The sequence below is a fragment of the Eufriesea mexicana genome, unplaced genomic scaffold (genome assembly GCF_001483705.2).
Source record: "Eufriesea mexicana isolate 0111107269 unplaced genomic scaffold, ASM148370v2 scaffold12712, whole genome shotgun sequence".
Taxonomy (NCBI): domain Eukaryota; kingdom Metazoa; phylum Arthropoda; class Insecta; order Hymenoptera; family Apidae; genus Eufriesea; species Eufriesea mexicana.
In genome coordinates, this window is record NW_016920268.1 from 164,479 (window position 1) to 189,415 (window position 24,937).

General features: G+C 46.6%; 1 protein-coding gene across 2 annotated transcripts in view; it reads left to right on the forward strand.

Moving 5' to 3' along the window:
- sm (heterogeneous nuclear ribonucleoprotein L) overlaps nt 1-24,937 on the forward strand; it is a 143,322-nt gene that overhangs the window by 114,032 nt on the left and 4,353 nt on the right. Inside the window, exon 7 of one of the 2 annotated variants that reach the window (XM_017908764.1) lies at nt 24,339-24,431. The exons of the other annotated variant lie outside the window; for it this stretch is intronic. Coding sequence (XP_017764253.1) covers nt 24,339-24,431 — 93 coding nt within the window. The remainder of the gene's footprint in view (nt 1-24,338; nt 24,432-24,937) is intronic. 2 annotated transcript variants of the gene reach the window in all.

Consider the following 24,937-nt stretch of genomic DNA (forward strand, 5'->3'; position numbering starts at 1 on the left):
CGTCGCTGAAAGTCCACGATGCCGGTGTGATTTATGAAACGAAGCGTCTTCCGACGACATCCAGCGTCGTCCGATTATTAAACTTGACGAAGTGGCTGACTAATGGATCGCAACCGTTGATACGTACACGGGCCGCGTTCATCGTTTTGTGCGGATTAAAACGGAAACTTGGAAAATGGCGACGCTTTTCCTCCATCTTTTCCTCAGAAGATTAATCGTGATCGATGACGCATCGGTGAAGACTTCCGGTTTTTTAATCGTCGATAAGGCGACGTGAGTGACGAGCACATAGAAGCGATAATCGGAGTCTCAAAACGAATCAGCGATCCGCTTGATCTTCGTGGCGGATTGACAAAGAAGTCCCACCGTTAACCCTTTGCATCTAGGACGGTTCGAAGTTAACCCGAATCGAGTTGCTACCGTGATAGAGATTTCAAATTACCAATACACATACACTTTAGTAATCACGACACGTGCTTTAATATATATTAGCATAGTATGCAGTGGTAGTAGAAGAGAGGTACACTAATGAATATTGCCGTACAGCGGCGTTCCAGTCGCCTACTGACTCAGTCGCATCCTTGCTACTTCCGATAGGCGAGAGATTAGAATCCCAACAGTGACCATAGCGATACGTTTACGTGAAATACACATATGGGTCTTTCGGTCCTATCAGTTATTTTCGCCAAACGTGTATATGAGTTCCTCGGCCAAATTTATGGTTCACATCGAACGCATATATGCGGCCGTAGTCCGCAAAGGGTTGAAAGGGCAGCTGGATGAGCGAACGAGAGCAGCGTGTGATAGGAACGAAAGAATATCGTATGCAACGAAGTAAAGTATTAATACAATCGGCCATCGAGTAATAGACTTGTTTAACCCATCCCTCTCTTCTCCTGCCCTTACAACGGTGCCATAATCCGCCTGATCTCGCGCGTCGCGCTCGGTCGTGCACCCAAACTACCCTTAAAATTTCTGCGAACACGTGGCCCAGTGCCTTATTCAAGAAAAGGAGATTACTCTCGATCCACTCGCCAGAAGAAACCACGTAACCCGTTACCCATCCACGCTCCGTTTTACGTTTACACGCGTCCCATCGCGTGCGGGGTCTCGTCCCAGACGCTACATTATGCATGCCCTTTGTGCGCTTACTCCCGAGGCGTCGATTTTTGAACGGAAACCGCTGGAAACGAACGCTTCCAGTGGAATCGACTCGGCTGATTTTGAAACTAACCGAATCCGACTTGCCACTTTCGCGACGATTGTCTTCGTGGAAATTTTGATATTTCCCAGAATTTTCTCGTTTATATTAAATCTAGGCGAAAAATTAAATCGAATTCCCCGGTTTTTCCATTTGAACAAGCACACAACTGATTCCGAGCATTTTCCTAATCTTTCATTCCGAATTTCAAGCGTTTTATTACTCGCGCTAGTTTAGGAAAGCTTGTTTCGACAAAACGTGATAAAATACCTAACCTAATCGTCGCCTTCCACGATTTTATTACCTTCACTCGCGACTTTAATTCCACCCGTTGCTGACACACTGCGGTTTCCTACCGACGCAAAGAGGCGTGCCCGAAATAAAATTATTTCACGAGAAACACGACTCGAATCACTCGCCTGTTTTTCTTCGTTCCTGTCTCTTTTCCTTCGATTCGATTTCTCGCGTGGTGTCGTAACGCTCTCGCAGGGCACGTTCCACCTCGCGAATAGGAAGCCGGTCCGCCGGAGAACCGTTTACGTCCGATCATAAAGGGTGCGCGCTACTGAGGGTCCAGCTGTCTTTCGTCACTCGGCGAATATAAAACGTCGGAGTGGTAACGGGCAGCGTAATTAACCGAGGTTGAGCTGTAATTGCGCGAGTAGTAACTGTCCGGAAAGAAAGCCGGTAACGCGAGGGAACGTCTTTCTCCGAAGCTGTCTCGCGATTTCGCGAGTCGACCAACAAAGAGTTTCCTGTGACGAAAATAAATTTACATGCATCCCGGTTGCATCTTCGCCGCGTCGGAATGCGGACGTTCTAACGATCGAACGCGCGTTAGTTAATAGAACGCTTGCTCGTGGCCTCCCAGACTACGTCGATAATTCGAAATTTACGGCGGTCCGCGATACGACGGATAGCATTCCGAATTGCGGTTAAAAGTTCGCCAAGCTGTATCGCACTTGCTATACCTCCCTGCCTCGCTGCTTTAACGGTAATAAACGATAATTCGCGATTCGAACAATAGGTCCCCCGATTGGCTCCGCCGCGCGCAAGGAAACTAACCTGCTGTATTTATTACCCCCATCCGCGAATCGTCGAGGGAAATTCGTACGTGGAAATACTCGGCCGTTGCTCTTTACGCGGAAACCTATCTTCCTCGCTTCGATATTTCTCTCTCCCGCCATTTCGATAAAATTACTCCGCGTATATTTACCGTGGCGTAGCAATGGCGGTCGCGTCGCGTGGAGGAGTTAGGGATTTTTCCTCTTCCAGCGTGGATTCGCGACGAAATTGCGAAATATCGCTCGATCTTCTCGCGCGTCTTCCATTCGTTGTAATATTTAAACAAGGAAGCTGTGCTAGATCCACGAAACGTGGAAATTTCGACGACCGATGCTTGCGTTGGTCCGCCATGTTGTTTCGATATTCGAATGATCGACCACGGAAAAGAACTGTAAAGATGGCGGTAACTCGTCGTCTGATTTACGGTAGTAGCATATGTCCCGGTGTCGATAGCACGAAATTGTTTTCGCGTTTGCCATTCGTTATCGAGGGATGATTTGACATAGGGGTTTCGAGCTTCCTGGAGAACGCGTCCTCGTGAGATTCGCGAGTTATCTCGATTTTAACCTTTGACTCGATGGTTTACGAATCTTTCTTTGAAAAATTATGCGACTTTGTCGCACAACTATTTGTACCACCAATTCGCGTTGCTGTAATTTATCCGAGTGATCGACCACGGAAGAGAACTGTAAAGATGGCGGTAACTCGACGTCTGAGGTACAGTAGGAGTATATGTCCCGGTGTCGATAACATGAATTCGTTTACATGTTCGCTATAAGGGTTTCGAGCTTCCTGGAGAACGCGTCTTCGTGAGGTTTGCGAGTTATCTCGACTCTGATCTTTGACTAGATTGGCTTATGAATCTTCTTTTGAAAAATTATTCACCTTCGTCCAATAATTATTGGTCTTCGTCGTACCACTATTCGTACCACCCATTACCACGCTGTAATTATCGTTACAGCGGTTCTTGGCAGTTTGCAGCGTTAACTCGTTTCGACTCTAGTTGTGATTTAGGGTAGAAAATTTATCGACAGCAGACTCGGGCATTTTTTCCCATCGAGCTCACCGATTCGAGCAAATTTCCGTGTTTCTTGGTCGCGACGTACGATGCATAAGCGAAGTAGAACGCGAGATTATCTTTCAACCTACTTAAGTCGAGCGTTCGAGCTGGCAACAGAGTCGAGGATGAAGATGAAATCGCGGCTTTGACTTTGAGTAACCTTTTCATCGTAGCGTTTGACGCTTGCACACGACGCACCGAGCTACTTCCTGCGGATTGAAGTCCTTATGCGATGATTATCGAGCAGACTTGTCGAAGAGTCGCGCTCTTTCCAGATCGAAATGTCCGGCTTTAAACTGCCAACGCCATTTACTCGCTGTTCTTTCGCTAATGACACCGTTGCCTCGTGAAACATCAGCTGCTTTACAATCTTCCCTGGCGTCTTGCCTGGAAGAATGGCGGCATTAAAGCATCGTTTGTCACCTGGTCACCCATTTCTCCGCTCACCATTGCGAGTCCTTCCGTTTTCTATCGATATCCCTGACGAGAAGGGTCGCGTTATTCCCTCCGAGAGTCAGCCACCTCGTGGAACTGGAAGAAAATCGCAGTCAGCGACAGGCTCGATGCATTCATCACGCCCTGTCGCTTCCTATGGATAGGGTGACCGGTAGAATTGGTCACGATAGAGAGGCGAAACCGCGTTACTCATCCGGGATTAAAGTCGTCCGAATGACCGCGATATAATCGCATGGATCATTGGCCGATCGAATCACGGATCGAATCGCGGATCGGTGGAACGTTGCCGATGGCTGTTGGCGCGTGATCGGGAAATAAGAGGAACGTCGCGAGTACCGCGAATGTTATTCACGGGACGGTAAACGGAGCGGTGGTCGAGGGTAAACGCGTTTATAGAATGAATGACGGGCCAGATGCGCGGGAAGGCACGCGTCGACCTACATTTCCGGTTTTCGCGTTCCTTACGTCGCGTCGTCCTTTGCTCGCTCGTCTGCCTGCTCCCGGCCGACGTATCGAGTCGGTTTTACTTTATTCTCGTTCGATTTGGCTCTCGCGAGGAAAATCCATCTCGCGGCTTGTTCGCCATCGTCGGTTGCGTCGATAGACTCTGATGGAATCCTGTACCCGTGGCAAATCGTGCACGACAACCGACACATCACCGTTACACGTCAGCGTCGCGAAGAGTGGAGGTACCCTTTTCTTCTCCCTTTATTTATTTATTTATTTTTTTTTCGTTTTTGTTACTTTTTCTTTTTTTATCGTCTTTATCCCACCCCTCTGCTCCCCTCTGTTCGTGGATATTTATTTCGTATTCAGTGCAACGTGTTCAAGTGACCATTACTGTGCCTCGAGCTCTCCGTTCATCCACGTTAGTAAAATAAATGTCATCACACCGAGCCTTCGACATCCAGCCACGAGACACAAAAATCACTCCCGGAGCATCGACGGTAATTAATGTATATTACCTATGCATAAACCTACAAAACCACCACGTGAATCACAACCAAAAGCACCAGACAAGACAACGATACTCTCGTGCGATGCTAACGTAACGGGATAGACAACATTCGTCGAAACATTATTCGAAATGAAATTACGAAAATCGACAGACCACCGACATACACCGAGCTGCTGCTCGGTCTCCACACACGATCCACGCGTTGTCTAATGTTTTAAAAAACATGCATATATATGTAACAAAAAGTAAATAAACGAAAGACACGAAAAGTAAAGGATACTTCGAGTACATCCATCACGGGGAGCCCAAGCGGCGGTACTCGACCACACACTTGGCTGGCGCCACGTCAACCGGGTAACAACATGAATATCTAACAGACATCGTGCGGGATCACCATAATCGATATATAATACCACATCGACACAACAACAGCCACCGACTAGCCCTCGGAAACATACAAACGAGCCGTATCGTGTAACGTAGAAACGAAAGAACAGGAATAGTATCGTTCCATCGACACGGCCAAGAAGAGAGTATACACGTTCCATCGCATTATCTGTGTTCCATTGCATCAACGACACGCGTGCGTGCAGAAGGTACAATAACCTATTAGCATATTCAATCATCGAGAAACTATGCGGCCAGCAGACCGATCGAGAGTGTCGTCACGATCATTTCTGCTTTTCCATCGGACGCTCCTGGTGCGTCAACTTTCCCCATCTTTCTCCGATCTTTCTCCATTTTTCTTCTCCGCAACACTCTGCATCTCGTCTCGTTTCGACTATAGTCATTCCTCGCTTTTCCCTCGTGATTATTCGCCCGAGACTTCTGCGAGATATCGAGGTAGAAATTAGAAGGAGCGTGATTACAGGGCACACTCGATATTCGTTCTCTCGATAACAAGTTCGTGGAAAGGAGCAGAGGAAATTGCTTCTCGCGTCTAAGAGGATCCTCTAACGGATAGGATCCGCGTGCTCGATCGTCCCGATGCGTCTTCTTGTCTCGAGGTAACGAAGTTCGAAACGGAGGAACACGCCTCGTCGTGGATGCGTCGTTCGATCGCGAGGCGTGCAGAATCGGACTTGGCAGTAGAGTCTAAAACGGGGAGAAAATAAGAAAATAAGAAAATAAGAAAATAAGAAAATAAAAGGTGAATAATAATCGGGATTTCTGACGCGTGAATAATCGGTCGCGAGTAGTTACTCCTCGAACGTCGAAAGCAAAGAGACGGGTGCTTCGGGGGGTTGCAGCAAGGGTTGCATCGCTGCAGCACCTATCCGAAGGAAATCGTATTTCACGCGTTTCGATCGAGCGTTTCGGTTCTTTAAATACACGGTCACTCGACGGCCGATATCGTGGAAACGTTAAAAACAACGGGAGTGGAAAATTCATTTTCATGGAACGTACCGAGACACGAGGACCGTCGAAACTCGCGTTGCTCGTTGGCGTAATTTATTCAGCGCGTTTAATACGTATCCTGGCCGTGTACAATGGCTGGCCAGGGTAACGCGCGTGTATCTCGTTGGAAACGTCGAGAAGTGGCGTTCAGTCGAGGAAAGCAGTTTATCCTACTTTTCCAATGAAACTAGATATCGAACAGGTTCTCGTCTCTCTCTTTTTCTCTCTTCACCCGCCTCGTTCACATTTCATTCGTATTCCATCGCTGGCGTACACTAACGATTCCCGGCGTATAGACCGGTCGACGCTTCTCTTCTCTCTCTTTCTCTCTCTTTTTTCTTTTTATTTTCCCGTCGTGAGGATTCGTTTTGAGGATTAGAGCCTCGTGTAATCCGGATAGCCAGCTTTTTCCCTCGGGACGATTTTATTTCCCGTCAAAGCTGCGAAATAAAATTCAGATCGCCCTGGGAAACGTATAACCGCGTTCCCCGGCATACGTATGTGTATATACGGCTGTACGTGTATACATATATATATTTCTTTTTTTCTTGCTTTCGCATCGGAAATCGTGGTTCGTCAGCGCAGTGGTCGGGAAAGAAAACGCGTCTTTCGTTTTATCCGTTTCTATCCCCGCGAGTTTGGTCACCTGTGCAAACGCCCCCTTTTATCATCGCTTTCACCATATAACGCTCGTTTTATTCGTGGCTACTTGCGCACGTGTTGTTCCGCTTCAGCTTTTTTCCGCCATAACTGCGAGAACGAAGTAGACGCGTTCCTCGGACTCGCTTTCTGCAGTGTACACTTCTTAGAACCATCGGGACGAGCTTGTCAGTAGATATCGACGATATTTCTCCTTTTACGTTCTAATTCTCCCTTCCTCTCTTCCCTCCTCCATCTTTCTTCCGCTTCTTTCTCGCCTCTCGTTAAGCTCCGGTTTAATATTCCCACGAAAGTTCATCCGTCGACGTTCGATTCCTTTCTCCACTTTCTTCCACGCTCCTTTTTTTCTTCTTTTTTTTCCCCCCAACCATCGACTCGCAAGCTTTTCATGCAACCGAAGCGAAGTTTAGCCGCTGTGGATAGCTTAGAATAGCGTAATTGGATCGTTTCTTGTTCCGCGTGCAGTATGTCCGGATCGGACGCGTACACTTGGTTGCTCCTTAGGCTGCAGAAGGTTGGCGGAAGTGCTTCGCGCGGAGGAAACGTGATTGCGGAATTGATCGTTTTCTTCCTTTCTACGCCTATTTTTTTTTCTCTCCTTTTTTTATACACTTTCTATGAGATACGCTCTCCGTGCCTTCCCTCTGTATCGCGGATTAACGCGATTCAACGGGATCCTCGCGTGAAAGTAAAGATAGTCCGCTTTCTAGCGAAACGCTGCTACTGTATCTCGATTCTACTCTCACTTGCCACACGAGAATAGTCCAAGACGAAAATCAATTCCGCTATCACGTGCATTAATCCTCCACACGAGACAGTCTCCGCACACGTTCGACCAGCCCAACGATACGATCAAAAATATCTATATATACATCCCGATGAGTCCGATCGGTCCAAAGATTCTACAAGATCATCCCACGAATTCGTCTCCAATTCCAAGCAACAAGAACAACAGCAACAACAAGGTATTCGTGGCATAGCCAAAGCGTCGTGCAAGTCCATCTCGTTTGACGGAAATCGATTGACTCGTTTTGATCATGGCGCACGCACCGATACCGGACATACTGTGTGCACGGGGGATGTTCTTCCGGTTGTGTCTGAACCTCGCGAGCCCCGAATAGCTGGGCCGGCCGCGCAGAATGGCAATTAAGCCGGTCGAACGGCGGAGCTTCCATTATCGGGTGCATTGGTAAGGAAAGCGCGGCTCGGTTCGCGGTGTATCGCGTTATAGGGATCAACCGGCACCGACGTGGCCCGGGACGGGGCTGGGGGTGTAATTGAAAATCCCACGAGCAGCTTTTCCCGGTGTCGTCGGCCTTAATTGCGCGGAATCGGCCGGAATTGCGTTTGTGCCCGCTGGAATTCTCCCTGTGAAAACGAGGCCGGCGTAAATGACGGAACACGGCTTCTTTTTCCGAGCACTCGTGTTTCGCGTCGTCGATCCTTTCCATCGATTCGATCGGTTTCATCGGTTCGTCGCTCTGCTCCATCGTTTTATTTCCGCGAGCTGTTTCACGGTGCCGCTCCAAGCGCGAAAGCGAACGTCGCGGTGAGATTGGAACTTTGGTACTCGACCCTTCGTGGCTTGCGAGGGCTCTTACGGGGAATAGAATAAGATCGGAGAACGTGGAAACGACGCGGGATAATACCGGTGACGAGATTCTTAGAGATATATCGGGTTTTCGAGTCCTCATCGCGACGAAGATTCCGTGGGTGTTCCGTGAAACGTGGCAAAGAGACGACCGGGGTCTAGCTGACGAATTCGTGGTGCTTTTGAAACTCGGACCTCGAGACAATTTCGGAAGTTGGACGCGTTAATGTCTAAAATTGGAATCGGGGAATGGAAATCGGACTTACGTCGGTGCCTTCTCTCGACGGGATTCGAGCGGACGTCGCGCGGATCGATGCGTTTGAACGGGCAAACCGAAGTCGTAGAAACGTTTAGACAAGCCTCGTCCCGACGACGTTGACGCGTGGCTGTGACAGCGAAAGCTTTACACGCGTTCGTTCGTCCCCCTCGTACGTGCCAGCTGCGCGCAACTGCAAATGCAACATAGAGGAAAAGAAAACATGGCTGCGACACGGTGCGTGCTAGCCAGTAGTACGGTTTTAACTTAGGACGACTCCGTCGAGCTTTACCACTCGTCGAGCTGCAGGTGGAAGGCTGCTACTCGCACTTCCGTTTTCGATCGCGATATCGTAGGCCTGCATCGTCCGTCGTATTCCCATCGTGTCTCTCGCGTATCGCAAAATCGGGGTTGCGGGGTAGGTTGTGCCTCGTCGAGCAGTAGGAAGCTTCACTCCGGCGAATCGTCGGGGTTGAATGGATGATAGGAGGATAATTTGCGAATAGAATTTTTCATCTCGAGAGTTGCCGTTACTGCGTAACGATGTTTAGCAGACGTCCAACGAGTTTCCGGGAAGAATAGAGGGTTGGAACGATGCGTTCACGCTTTCCCCTTTTTCGCACGCGCGTTTTAATTAACTCCGCGAAGTGGCATGGACTAGGAAGGCAAGGTCGAAGTAATTCGAAGAATTTTTGACGTTCACCCTTCGTCGCCGGGCCATGTCTTTTCTTCGCGGTGGCAGGCCACTAGGGTGAAGCGCGTTTCCGTCGACTGTCGAAGTTAATCAAGACGGAGGAGCGTTGAAAAATCCAGGTTGCTTTCTTCCTTTATCGAACACGGGAAATGAATTTCGTTATCGGCGAGAACGTTCTTGAGGCTCTTGCAATGTCTCTCCGCGTTCTCTCTCTCTCTCTCTCTCTCTCTCTCTCTCTCTCTTCCTTTTCATCCCTTATCTTTCTCTCTCTGCCCATGTTCTGCGCCTCTTCTCTGCACCCTCTTTGACCCCTCTTTACCTCCTTCTTCACTCTCTACCGCCAAACGTCGTCGTCGATTCCACGATCGCGATAACCTTCCCTCGTCGTTTCGATACCTTCCCTCTCCACCGACTTGCTCTCTCTCTCTTTTCTCTCTCTCTTTTTCTCTGTCTATCTATCTATCTGTCTGTCTACCTATCTGTCTGTCTATCTAAATATCTATCTATCTACCACTCTCTCTCTCTCTCTCTCTCTCTCTCTCTCTCTCTCTCTCTCTCCCCCCCCCCCTCCCCCCCCCCCCTCTCTTTCTCTCTGTCTGTTCGTGAAGAAAGTCTCTAATATTCCGTCGTTCGCTTGTCGTTAATCGACAATCGATATCGTCGACGAAGGGAAGACTCACGCACCTCGTTCACACTTACGACACTAGAGGAGTGACGTTGGAAAAGCGAGAGCCGTCACAGAGACGAACACAGAGGGAGAAAGAAAACGAAAGATAAAAATAAAAAGTAAAAAACGATGGGACAGAAACATCTCGAACAACAGTCACATGAACAGCAACAACAACAACAACAACAACAACAACATGAACAACCTATATAACATGTAGTAACAATATAACATAGTAACAACAGTAACAACAATAGTAACAACAACAACAACAACAGGCAAGACAATGAACATGCACCACAAAGCAATTATGCGATAGATATACCTGCATTTATACCACACATCACGCCGTAGATCTGCCGGACCCTTCACCAATCATCGGGACGCAGTTCAAAAAGAGTCAGATATTTTCTACATACCACCACCGAAAAATACAAAAAAAAAAAAAAAAAAAAAAAAATACAATAAAATAAATAAACAAACTGCAAATACGCCCGATAGAGAATAGAAAAAAGCTTACCAACAGTATAATAATAATAATTATAATAATAATAATGATAGATACAACGCAAACGTCGAGAGAGTAGCACGCTCTCGACAAGCGGAATATCTTGTGCCAAAATACGACTCAGAGTCAACCCTCCAGTATATATATATTTATATTAAATGCTCACCACCACAACGTTTCGCAAAGGCTACCAGTGCACTCACAGACAAACATTCGATCGACCACTGTTACCGTCCAGAAATAATAGAAATCAAAGTATAATATACGATATATATATATATAAATTAAACAAACAAACAAAAAAAAAAAAAAACAAAAAAAAATACAAAAACAAAAATAATATAAAATAATATAACGCCCACGTCGAGATATCGAGGCTCTCAGAGAGACTCCATCTACCTCGGTTACGACCGACAGAAATCGCAATACAAAACGACCACCCTTTTGTCGTCTACCCGTTCGAAAATATATATATATATACATATATATATTTCTCTCTCTCTCTCTCTGTCTTCTCTCTCTCTCTTTCTCTTTCTCTCTCTCTTTCTATCTTTTCTTTCTCTTTATCTTATAACATTTATGTATATATATATATATATATATATATATATACTTATCTCTCTATTTGTACACATATACCTGTATGTGTATGTTCGTAATCTACGCACACAATCTAGCAGATCTGTCCTTCTTTTTGTCGCTTGTTACCGTATGCACATCACAGAAATCCAGACAAAAAGAAAAATATATATATATATATATATATTTACACAAGAAACGGGATCGACCACTGTTATGTATAATATAAAACTAACCCCTCGGAAAGGAAGGAAAAGACACACATGTATATATATATGTATATATATATACACATACATATATATATATACATACATATATATAGACGCGTAATACGTGTCCCGTTACGTAGACGGATTCCGAGACAGAACAGAAAACAACAGTAACAACAACAACAACATCAACAACAAAAGTATTAACAGTAATCCAAAAAAATATATATATACCCATATATATATATATGTGTATGTACATACAAATACGTACGAAGTGTGTAATACCGTGTACACGGGACGACCGGAGAGGCCCGAGACGAATGTTGCCGCAGGAAAAAAAAAAAAATAAAAAAAAAACATAATATACAAAACAAAAATATATATATACAAAACAAAACAAAAGTAATAAAAAGCATAAAAATACCGGACAAAAATATATATATATATATTACGAAATAATAACCGTACACGATCGTGCGACAATCGAGCGGAAGGAGAATCCGAAAGGAATTGTGGAAACACGAGAACATGGGGGTTGTTATGTTGGAATGTTTGTCTGTGTGCAGATGCAGCCTACTCGTTGTTCACTTGACGGTGATGATGGATTCACGTGGAACCGAGTCAGGGCCCGGTGAGAATGTGGGGCTTAGGCAGGTCTACGGCTCTTACACCCTCTCCCCCTACTACTGTCTGCGAAGAGTGAGAGTGATAGCATCGGTCTCTGTGAGAACGCGGACATCAAATCGTCCGTATATCTCGAGTTCGAGTCGGACGGATCGGGGTGACCGAGAACACGCGGGGTTGATCACGGTAAGTCAGTTCATAAAACAGTGTCTGTTCATAAACCAGTTTACCAGGAGAGTTTCTTTCTCTGTTTCTCTATATATATATATACCTATCTTTATTTCTCTTCTCTCTCTCTCTCTCTGTCTCTCTTTCTCTGTGTCTCTGCTCTTTCCAATCTGTCTGTTTTTCCACCCCCTCTGCCCGCGAGAAACGACAGAGTTAAAGCCGAGGGTACGCGTACCCGTCCGAAAAGCTTTCCTTCGTTCTCGCGCGGACCTAACATCTGGTTAGAAGTTAGCGAGCTACCCTGTTCGCGGACTGGGCCGAGAAGGTGAGTCGGTCTGCTCGGATCCCGGAGCGGCTGACCGCGAGACTTCGCAAACCAGTTCGGATTTTACGGTTTGGGATCGTGGAAAGTCGATCGCGCAAAGAGGAACCGGTTGCAGGCTGTCGCAGGGGATTAAACGCGGAAAGAGTTCGCTCCGGTTCGGTTTTCGCGCGAACAGATTCGAACGCGGTATTTTCCGAGACGACTCGCGAGGATTCGAACCGATTCGAACCGATTCGAGGGAATTAACCACGCGAGAAACGACGCGCGGTGTATCTGCCACGGTTTACTCTTCGATCCGAGAAAATCGGCGAAGCGCGGAATGGCGGACGGCGCAGCGGCTGTTGGCCGGATGGAAAGGAAAGAGTCACGGATTGCACCCCGTGCAACGCGTGGCTGACGTAGAACGTGACGTTCGGTGGGTCGGGTCTGGACAGGGATTTTCGCGATCGATAATAACCGGCAGGGTGGACGGAAGAGTCCCGACGGGGTTGCGTTGCATGCACAAGTTCGATAAGCATCGCCAGAACTGATCACCGGTTTTTACCGTCGGTTGTATTATCGGAAACACGGTGATCGATGGCGCGTCAGTTTGTTTGCAAGAGCGATGGCCAGCTAGACGGGGGAGATTAAAAGCTCGGGATTAAGAAAGTTCGATTCGTAACCCCGACGTCCGGAGCTTTTTCAAAGGTCTCTTGAAATTGCGGTTTTTTTCCCCTGGTGTGCCACGTCCACGATCCAATGACGGTCGTTGAGATTATTTCCGATGCCTGGATACAAAAGCTTCTCGAAGTGGATTTTACCGATTCATCGAACAGCCAACTTTTCGTTTTTCCCCTCTCTTCTTTTTTCTTTCGCCAATCGCGGAGTCAAAGTACAAAGGAAATATAACGGTATCGGGAAGCCGATGCGATCGGAATGTCAGCGAGCGAGCAGTAATTTATCAAAGCGCGAGGATCGCGAGTAGAAATATTTCGATAACGGAAACACCGAGAGGATAGACTTGCGGGGGATCGCGTGCACCGCTGTAATACGCGTAATACGTGTAATATGCGTATACTCCTACACGCGTGGCTCATTAATTAAAACCTACTGCGTCGCGATTGGTCGTAATTCGGACGCGAACCATATTGCATTTCTAATTACCCGTTCGCCAGCGCGCGAAACGATTGGCGATCCAACGATGGCTATTTTCCGAGATCGTACAAATATCGAGATAAGGGAAAATACGCGTCTTTCTCGTTCTTTCCCCCCGTTTTATTCCGTCGTATAAAGCGATTTCGTATCTAGCCCGCGTTTAATCGTCGGAGGTGTGTCGACCAGCAAACTGCGATAAAGCGAAGTTTTATGGTTCGACCTTTCACCTTTCTTCGACTGCGTCCGTCTGGTACTTTACACCGCGTTTACGAGCCCTTTTTCGATTCGATTTCGGTTTCATTACGCCCGCGAGTTCCGCGTTTCCGCGACCTAGCTTGCCGCTATAATTATCCGCAGCTGGGTATCAAACTTCCCTTTGCTGCCTCCACTTTTCCTCCCTCCCTCGCGTCTCTCGCTGTAACAACCGTTAATGAGCGGTATTAAAAGGTCATAGATAATTCGGCGTACGTCGGATTAAAATAGAGAGTATATCTCCGTGGACCCAGAACGAGATGTTTATACATCGAGATTACGGGAAAAAACTCGCCGTTGCAGCCTGTTAACCGTGTTAAGAACGCGTTCTCGTATTCTCTTAAACGGCGACGAAATTAAACATTCTCTCTGAAGCATCGCTCTGGGACCAGAAATTTCGTTTCTCCCATTTCGACCTGTTGCTCTCCCTTTCTCTCTACCCGGCGACGGAAACTGCGTGGGGCGGGTGTCCCGAAAAATCTGCCACGAGCACGGTCGCTTTACGATCATCGTCCTCGTCATTATCGTCATCGACGTCGTTGGCGTTCCCCGAAGAGCAGTTCCGCTTTGGACGCAGCCGCGAGGCCGCGATTCCCCGGGTTCAACGCTGATAACTTGCCCGGCCAACAGAGGAGCAATTACGAACGTATTAAATTCCAAGATGCGCCGCCGTTAAGCGGCGACCCTAATTTCGCCGGCCATAACTCGCAACACTGCCGCGAGACGATAACTCACGGCGTCCGCGCGGACCCGCGCAATGCTAACTTTTACCATCGCGACTCCGCGCGAAGGACGGTGTTTACTCGCGAGGAAAACAGCGCTCGAAATCGTAATCGTCCCGAGGTTAATTCGCCCGCGCGTTTCCCAGCGGCCTCGCGCGAATAACGTTGCTGCTGATCGAGCGAGCAGTTCTCGCGATACGGTAAATTGTTTCGAACGAAACACGAAGTATCAACGATTTGCCCGATCGCGTGGGTAATTTAGTTTCCGCGATCGGCCTGGCGAAAGGTCAAATACCGCGTAACAATATTTGCCCCGTGGAAAATAAATTGGCACGACGAGCAGAGGTGGCGCGCTGTAATTTTCGCGGCTAACTGGAACACCGTGTACGCATCGAGTGCAGCGGCCATCGTGCAAAAGCAGACGAGGAAAGAAAATCTGTACGTCTATCGGTAACGCGAACATGGCCGAGTTAACCCCTTCCCGTATTTCGACGAGTATGACTCGTGACGAGGGTTTTGGGTCGAACGTGAGTATCACGAGTCGGACACGTGAAGAGGGTTTTGGGTCGAACTTGAGTATCACGAGTCGGATACGTGAACTGAACATTTTTCTGAATATAGTGTTGAAACTGTCATTTGTTATAAAATATAATATATTTATAATATTTATGAGAGGAAAAAGGATTACATTTCACTTCCACAATAGTTTTTTCTTTTTTCTTTCTTCCAAGGGTCTTTACAATTCGTCCAGCAAGGACATTCCGTAAATTGTAGTATCGGGTTTGATTAATTAACGAGTAGAAATTATTCCTGTGGATAACATCTGTTGAGGCTTAATGCCGTTAGGATAAAAGATCCTTTGAGTGTTTCATATGTAGTCTGCAAGGCAGACTAGTTTTATAGTCTTTTTGCCAGGTCGTTGAGACGACTGTCTAGTCTTATTTTATACATTATTTCGTCAGAAACTGTTTTAACTTTGAGGTCCTTCCGAATATCGTCATTTCGAACATCCCATGGAGCATTGGTTACTGTTCTAGGAATTATAGATTCTCGATGATTCAATTTTAGCAACGTGGCTTTTGGCTGCCATGCCCCACATCTCGATGCCGTAGGTTCAGATAGGCTTTATTCCACAACAGTAGTATCGCGTGAAACTAACTATATCGCACGTATTTGCATTTCGGTTCGTATCGCGACTATTTTCGGGCATCAGTCTGGTCTGTTTACCGCGTGTTGACGTTTGGGCCCGGATTTCGTGAACGAAGCTAAATGGCACAAGAAGGGGTTAACCGATCGAAACGGGGAAAATCAAAAGACCATCGTCTCGAAGAGAGTCTCGAGAATGTCGAGACCCTTGGAGCACCCTCGGACCCTCGAGATGGAAAAATTACGGTTATTAGAAGCGACACTTAACGCACTCTTCACCCCCTCGTGCAAACCCCTCGTAAACTATTAACAAACGGAGGCGCAACTAACCAAAACCGTGGCCATCATCCACGCGATCAACAGCCGAGCACACGGTCGATCACTCGCGATCATCCAATCCACTTATAGCGAGCGTTGACGGGTTCCAGCGGCGGGCTAACAGCCAGCCGTGTGTGGTCGTTGTGTTTCTCCAACGGGGTAATTTTATGGGGTGCGCGACGGCAGCCTGCGTGGCGACGCTGTAGGTCGATACAGGGAACGTCGGTGGTTGTCGTTGCCTGGCGAAACGGTGGGAAGAGAGGCCACTCGTGGCTGCTGCCTCGATGAGAAACAAAGGGATGACGACACGACGCCCGTGTCGAGACGCGGCGCGACCCCTCGTCGCACGCAACGGGATCGTTTGTAATTGCCGTGCCGCTGAAAAAGCTGCGGAAACGTTTCATCTCGCGCGCGCGGCCCTGACCGTTCTCCTCGACGTCGAGTCGCGTTTTTGTTCCGTCGTTGATTGAAAATTTCGAAACTAGCGGATTCGCCGCGAGCGCGCGACCACCGGAGGGAGAACTACCCTCGAGCGCTGCTCGCTCCAAAGAACACCCACGCCCCAGTTTCTCTTTTTCAACCGCCTCTCTCCACTCTTTCTTTTCGATTATAACGCAGTTATCCCCGAAGTACCTACCTTTCCTACGTATCGTATGTATAACAACTTCCTAACGATCTCGCTCGCTGCGGACATGTCGATTGGGGTGAACCGTTTCCAAAAAGTTGCGGTTGTCGCAGCTAACTCAGTGCGGGGTAAATCGAGCCAAACGATAGCGTCTGCCGAGCTGTTTAGTTGGGTGAAAAAAGCAATGGGTTCTACTGGTCTTTCCCGGTCCAACGTTTCCCATTAAACCCCCTCCGCGGTAACGTGGCCGTCGCCGGCGTGTGTCAGAATTTCGTTAACCTACCTGAGAAGCCATCGGTTCCAATATCCGATTTTAATGGTCTCCGAAGGATCTGCGTAGGGCAATTTATAAAGTTACAAGCCACGTTATGGAGGGTAATGGATCGTTAGTCTCAGGGTGGAATCACGTGGAACGGTGACGTTTATGCGGCACGACGCCATTTTCCACGGAAGCTGCTTTGTCTCGGCAATCTCTCAGCGATGCAATCAACGCGAATAATCGGTTCGCGATCGATCGATTTTCGGTAGCGGACGGTTCCCTGTTGGAGAGATCGAGTGTTCGATGTACGTAATCTTTTTCGGGCGTCGGAACGAGCAGCGTAAGAAATGGAAAGGGTCCGAGAGCACGTTCGAAGATCCGGTACAATGGTAACACGAACGGTTCGTGTTCCGAATCGAAGCCGGAACGCGAAGGGATGGCTCGTCGATCGAGGCAATAGCGGAACGTTTGTCCGTCGGACACGATATCCAAAATCGCAATCTCCAAGGTCCTCTGCGAGACCTACAAGTGCCAATATCGAGTTTCATGGACTTGTAAGGGCCTCTATATGACCCGGATGTACCGTTCCCAGAGCTCGCCTAAATTTGCCTCGATGTTTCTGTAGCTCCGTTATTAAAATGTGCCTGCCTCTCTCCGACCTACGTTTCGGTAGCCGACGTTTTCAGGAAATTTTCTCCGCTACCGACGACACGCCGTTCGAGAGAATCTGTTTTAATGAAAAAAGTAATATCGAATTCTCTAACGGAACAAAAATTACATTCCTGCCCATCAAGAAATATTCGCTGGGTATTCCAAAAATTTTTAACACTCTCATATTCCGTCTGAACGGTCGAAACCCGCCCTCCGAGTAATTCCTGTATTATTCGGGTAACGATCGTCCAGGAAACTTGCACGGCACTCCCGCGTTCCATAAAATCATCATCCATCAAATCCCCGGGATCACTCGTTCGAACTTCACCGTGCAGCCGGGCTTTCAATCTTGCATCGAGTAACCGACAAACAAACTCGCGCAAACAAACTCGAGCACCCTTTTGCCGTTAATGAACTTAAGCCCCGAAACTCGTAAATTATCCGAAACGGACGCGTCTTTGCAATTTTTGCCAAAGCTCGATCGATCCCACGTTCGGTCCGATGGTTGAATCGATATTGTGGTCGATAATTAGATGTTTGGATCAAACCGTGGTCCAGACAGGGGAACGCCGACACGACGATTTTCACGGGTCCTCGGAAGTCACCGTCGGTGTCCGTGACGCGTTCCGGGCGAAACTCAATCGATATTGTGGTCGATAATTAGATGTTTGGATCGAACCGTGGTCCAGACAGGGGAACGCCGACGCGACGATTTTCACGGGTCCTCGGAAGTCACCGTCGGTGTCCGTGACGCGTTCCGGGCGAAACTCGACGGTGGAAAGGACAGATCGATACGCCATGGCGCGACGCGGAATCCCTGTAACGTACGTTTCCGGTCAGCGTGTAATAGCGTGCTTAAATCGGGTGAACCGATCGTGAGATAATTTGGAGCGAAGCGAGACGAGGAAATCTTTATTCCGATCTGTTCGCGGTAGGATATTTTCCGCGAGTCGTATCACGGGAATAGGGATTCGGAAAATGTGATCGACGAGCGCGATTCGCAGGGATCGTAAATCAAACGACTGGATCCATCGGTCTTAATGTTGACTTTCGTAAGATCGTCGTTCTCCAACGATTTTCCGGGGTAGTCGAAAAGGGTTCCGAATAGCTCTAATTGTAAGTCGACATCACCGATTATAATTCGTTTTCACGGATCGATAACACCGTTCAACGCGAATTTCAATCTGTAGTATCCCTTAGGTAATTCTTGCAGAGTTTATCTGCCTGAAAACTTTGAAAATTTACAGTAGATAGGAAATTTTTTAAACTTTGTGCGCAGCTCTTAGCTTGGTACGATACCAATTACCAGGTCTCACCACGTGGAGGTGGCTACGCATCGAGACCCGACATGCGCCCTAGTGGCGCAGCCTGCTGGCGTTATTTGTATCAAAGATAGCCTAGTCTAACTTGGAGCGAAAAAAGTTAAAGAGAAGCTACTGACACTTTATTATATTTCATGTCTTTCAAAGGGAACTTCGATTCGGTATGCTGAAACTCTACTGTCGCAACGCTAAGATACTTTCAAGTTCCCATAAAAATAGGGAATGAAATATCAAACACGCGAGCTAATAGAAAATCGCGACGCGCCCGAACGAGTTCGCGATTATTCGAAAGACCGACTAGCCTAGGCGATGTACTCCCGTCTACAGAGATAACTTCATACCTCGGCACCCTCCCGATCGGGCCTAGCTCAATTCCAGTCACTGTCGCACTCGCCAAGACTTACACGTGGACCAAGGATAGTCCCTGAACCAATGAAACTTCTAGTGTCAACGCGAGGGCCCTGCTGGGCGGTTGCCGGCCAAGACAGACACTTCGCATCCCAGCCACACGGGGTAGAACTTAATCATCCCTGTGGTCTAACCGTAGATGGTACTAGTCCGTCAGCCAGCATGTGCCCGAGCCCAAGTCGCGTACGACTTAGGCAGCGGACCGCCAGGTCGAGGTCAGAAGACGCACTGATCCGAGGGGGTCACCCTGGAACCCGATGCATGACGAGATTGACAGTGACTGGGAATGAGTGTCGGAGACGAGTCGTGAGGATGACTTACGAAGCATGTACTTATCCAGTACACGAGAGCACGTCGCGTAGGCTAGTCGGTACTTACGAACGATCGCGATTATCGCGAGAACAATTATGTTCAATTTGCTAAACGAGGGGGGTAAGAGAATTGATATATTTCGCTCCAAGTTAGGTGGCTTACCTTTGTACAAATAGCGCGCACATGATACTTAGTCGAAGTATCTATCTTATAACTGCTTATAACTACTTAGGTCTAAACGCATGCAAAAATCTGAAAAGCTGAAAAGAAACAGATTAGTAAATGATTAGTACAATACAATAAAACAATATAAACAAATATAAACCATAAATATCAACTAAAGTGAATAACCCAGCGACGAGACATTAAGAACCTAACCATAAGATATGAACAACCCAACGATGAGACATAAAGAACCCAACGACGTAACATTCGAATATTGTACGAAATATTCGAATTGTCAAATAAAAATGAAATCTGTAAAGTAAAAATTAATTAAAACCAGAAAACAAGATATACAAACCTGAAATGAAACGGATTAGTAAGAAGAAACAAAATAAAGGAGGAAGGAATATAAACCAAATAGATCAACTAAGTGGAAGGAACAACCCAACGATGAGACATAAACATACCAACGACGAAACAATTCGAATATTATACGAAATACTCGAATTGGCAAATAAAAATAAATAGAGAAGAATAAATAACATCTGAAAGAAGAAAAAATAATTAAAAGCTGAAAAAAGAAAAGATAATTAATAGCTGAAATAAAAGAATAGTTAATACCTGAAAACGAAATAAAAATTATTAGTGGGTGGGGGTGAGGGTGGGGGGCCAGTCCCAACCTCACTTCGAATCCCCACTCTTCGCGCACAACGAAAATTTAGATGTTACACTTCCGAAATCGAACCGACAAATGACTTCTACTGCGTCGCGTCGCCCTTTATATAGGCTCCGATCGGCCGCGTCCCCCACCTCGATCAAAAATTTTCAAACTTTGTCGATTTCGTTAATTATTATTTTTCCACTGCTATAGCTAATAATTTATTAATTTTTTCATTGTTACTATAAATTTACGTTGTAAACAATTTGTCAGTAACAGTATTAATTTGTTATTGACAATAGGTGCAATAATTTATAAACTTTTCATAAATTATATGTACGTTTTAACGCGAAAACGTTATAAATTCAAGTAATAACCAGAAATTTATTAAATTTTTTCCACTTATATTATAAATTTACATTGTAGACAATTTGTTGTTAATAATGAATATGATAATTTTTTGTAAACTATATTTTTTCATGATACGCATATGTGTATCAAAATATTAGAGTTGTTCAGAGGCACGGATAATTATAATTACGGGCATTCATAAACTCGGCATATTCCCACCTGACTTGTAAGACATAATGAACCTCCTAATTTTCTTGCTTTTTACGTAGTACTTCATTTTATCCGAAAATCGTGCGTTTCCTAGAGTAACTCGCAGTTTTCGAAAACTGATCATAATTCAGCAATTTCGCTTATGGATTCTGGTTGAGGAAAATTAACTCTACAAGATTCGATTAATGAATATTACAGATTAGGTACAATGTTAAAATTTGTTTGACAGTGTAATCGATACGGTACCCCGTTCCTCTGGATTTTTCATGTACCGTGATTTATCCTGGCATAATTTACTCACGGCCGGAATTTATAGACGCTTATCCACTGCGGTTGCTGTCTCTTCGAGTTTGCGAAGGTCTTGGTTGTATTAAGCGTGAGTTAAATCCTCTTGGTGGCGAAGGAGACACGTGCAATGGTTCCTTGAGTTTAGTTCGTTACAACGTGCCACGTAAATGGCGCAAATATGTGGTTAATTATAACCTAGGGGATTTCCACAGTTGGCTAATACCTCGTGTTCATTTTTACAGACCATTTATGCGAATTAAAGAAAACGAGGCACTTAATATTAAAAACTGCTTCAGAATGACCCCGGCGCAGTTCGTTTCCTATCCTCGCGCTAATTTCTTTTTAAAAGCCCCCCATTTAACGATCGAAATTCTCAGGGAAAGTACGATACCGATGGAAAAGTTCTATTGAAATTCCCGCCGTGATAAATTAACACCATAAACGAATCGTAAACCACGCCGAGCTTCTAACCGCTTTCCTGGTATCTATATAAAGAAAAGGACTCAAAGCAGTCGTGTGATTTCTTCTGCTTCGATTCAACGACGACTCCTCGCCTCTCTAGATACTCCGTCACCACTGTTTTCGCCCCATTCCCCAGAATTCCCCAAAAATTCTCACGCCTCTCGTTCTCCCAGTCTACGAGTCTCGTGATTAGTCCGTATCAATCAAAAATGTCATTGCTCCACGGGAAATCCGAATAACGAATTCGAATTTTCTCCGATTTATCAGCAAAGAGAATCATTGTCCCATGACGATAAAAAGCAGCTTTGACACCTATCAGTTATACAGAGCTTGGGAACTTGCACGTGAAAGGAATGCGGGTCTAATTGGCCCCGGTATAACAGGTCCACGTCCTCTGATACGATCGTGGAGATAGATGAAACGAATTTTCATTATCGACTGGAACCGTCACGCGTATAAATAGAATTATACCTCATCGTACAGCGAAGAGAGCAAACGCGTCGGGAACGCTGACGTAGGCACGGAATCATTTCAACTATTTGAGATAAGAAGAGCCGCTAACTTCTACTACCGCGTCGAAAAATATCGAATGCAGTTGGCTAGTTCGATTACTTCACCAACGGCCTTCGTTATCGCGTGTTCGTCGAAGATCATCGATTTGACAATCTCACCAAATCGACTAAGAGATCGCATCGCGTGAACTGTCATCTCAGGCCGAAGATTATTTCACCCTTACCCCCTGTCACCTCGAGTGCATACTCCTGGATTGTACATGGTACGCGTGTCGGGTCGCGGCGATAAAGCCTGGGTAAATTTGAACGAGTCGAAATTCGACTGTGGGAAAAAATGGCTGGTCGGAAAGGCGGAACGCGATGGCGGTTTAACGGCCGGAAGCTTCATCCCATCCGGGGAGCAATGAAATCAGGTGCGGCAGGACGCGGTGTGCACGGCCGGATCCATCCGAATGAAGATGCATCGTCCTCGACGGGCCGTGCACCGATGCCTCGAGTGTCGGCACGCGATATCGAATATTCGAAATCGATATAGGTTACGGCAGGCTGCATCCTCGTCGCAGCTTAACCGTGTGCGTCGACACCGCTGTCCCGTCGCGCGGCCACGAGCCCAAACTGTGTACGTAATGCGGTTTAATATAGATCAATTGTATACGCTCGGTTTCGGCTAGGAGGTCGTGAGATTGTATCTCGAGGCGACAGGCAACAGCGGGTCGAAGGAAAACAACCGACCGCGTGTGGCGTTGCATCGTAAGGAGGGGAACGCGCCCGGAAGCGGCGCCATTTTGAAGCGCTCCATCGAGATCATCCGAGTGTTTATGTATTATTTATGAGCCGACGAGTGTTTTATGCATTATTTCAAGTGGAATGTATTATCGCACGAGGACCATTTCGAATATTAATCGGTAATCTTTCCAAGGTAATTTCGATTTTCTTCCGTTTATTTATATTCCCGATTTCTCGCCATCGCAAGCGTGCACGCTTAGCTCTCCATTCGGAATTATGTCGCCTATTTGTACGCGGAATATATTCAATTCCGTTATTACTCGATATTCCATCTCGTTCCAAAGTATTAATATTTAGGCTACATCTAGAACAGAGAGATATTCTCTGTTTCCACTTCCTGTAGTACCTCGATGTGTCTCGGTGTTATTGAAGCTACGCTGGTAAATTTTGGAATATCGTAAATAAATAAATAAATCGCAGAAATTTTGAAAAGTAAATTCATTTGCGATCTTGATAATCGGGCCGGTGAGCCGTGAGCAATCGGAACTCGAGCGAATGGGAAGAATTAAACAGTTCTCCATCATGGTAGAGGACAAGAGGCCCCTCGAAAAGTTTCCGGGTGAAAGGAAGCATAGTTACGAGCATATCCTCGGAGACCGCAACTCCCTTTAAACCCTAGAGGACCGCAAGTTTCTTCCAGTTTTTGAAGCCGTTTGCATCCTAACCCCCAGGAATCAGAGTTTCAGCCTGACCCTTTGCGACCGCGGATCCCTCCTAATCCTCAGGGACCACTGTTCCCATAACGCTCGGATTCCGCACAACTGTCCTCGAACTGTCAAAATCTTCCGTGTCTCTGGGACTCGGCCGGATCTCGCTCAGGATCTTTGACTATCCAATTTGGAATCGGCGAGCTCTGTGGAAACTGAGGTCGACAGTGGCAGATCTCGGTATCTCGCACGGTTAGTTCCTTGTTTCGCGAATTTCCTCTGACGACCTGACATCTCCAAAAGGGAATCGCAGGGGAAATTGATTAACCCGAGGCGGGCTAGGCAGAAACGGGTCGTCCGTCTGTTAACTTCGATAACTTATTCAAGATTCATTGGATGCCGCGATTCGGTCGCGGAGGGTCGGTTGGTGGATTCAATTTCGCGCAATTCCGCCGGAGAATCGAATCGCAACGATGCACGCGGAAGTTCGATATCTCGGGAATAAATAGATTTTCCAATTTTCCATCGACGCACTGGCCCGAGGAGAGGAGGCCGGGATAAACGGAAGAACGGACGATGGCCGTTTCTCTCGATTAAGGAAATTTTTCGTCGCTTTTCGTCTCTTTATCGGTGCAGAGAAAAAAGATGGTCCTGTAATGGAGAATTCTTTTTTTCATTGTCACAGGATCGAGTGCACACAAAAACGACGCGACAGGAAATGGAAGGCCGGCTCCCCTTTTGGCAGAACCCAGATACGGCGCCGCGCCCCAGCCATACGGTAAGTGTCCCACCCTCGCCGCGTCTCGCCGCTCTGCGTTTCTCTCTTTGATAGTCAAATTAAGCGGACTAATTGAGAAAACGGATGGGCCATCGAACGAGGCCGACTGCATTCGATACTTTTTCCACGAGCACGCGCGAAACGCTGAATTCGCGTAATTGTACCAGTAGTAATCTTGGCAGAAGTTTTCCAACTGTAATTCTCATTTTACCGGCGAACGAGCCGGCTCGTGAATAGTTCGTTATCGGAATTATTAGGCCAGAAAAATGTGTCGTAATGGTTTATTTTCCACTTTTTCCGCCGTACGATGGAGCCACGTTAAAAGTTTTATCGTTTATACGGGGTTTTATTGCGCCTTTTTCACGAGCCGAAAGTAGAGCGTTGTAAAAATGAAATAAAAAACGATTTCGAACGGGACTCATCGATTTTCCTTTTCTCTCTTTTTTCTCTTTTCTCCTTTTTCTCTCTTCTTTTTTATTTTTTTTTTTTTTTTTTTTTTTTTTCCT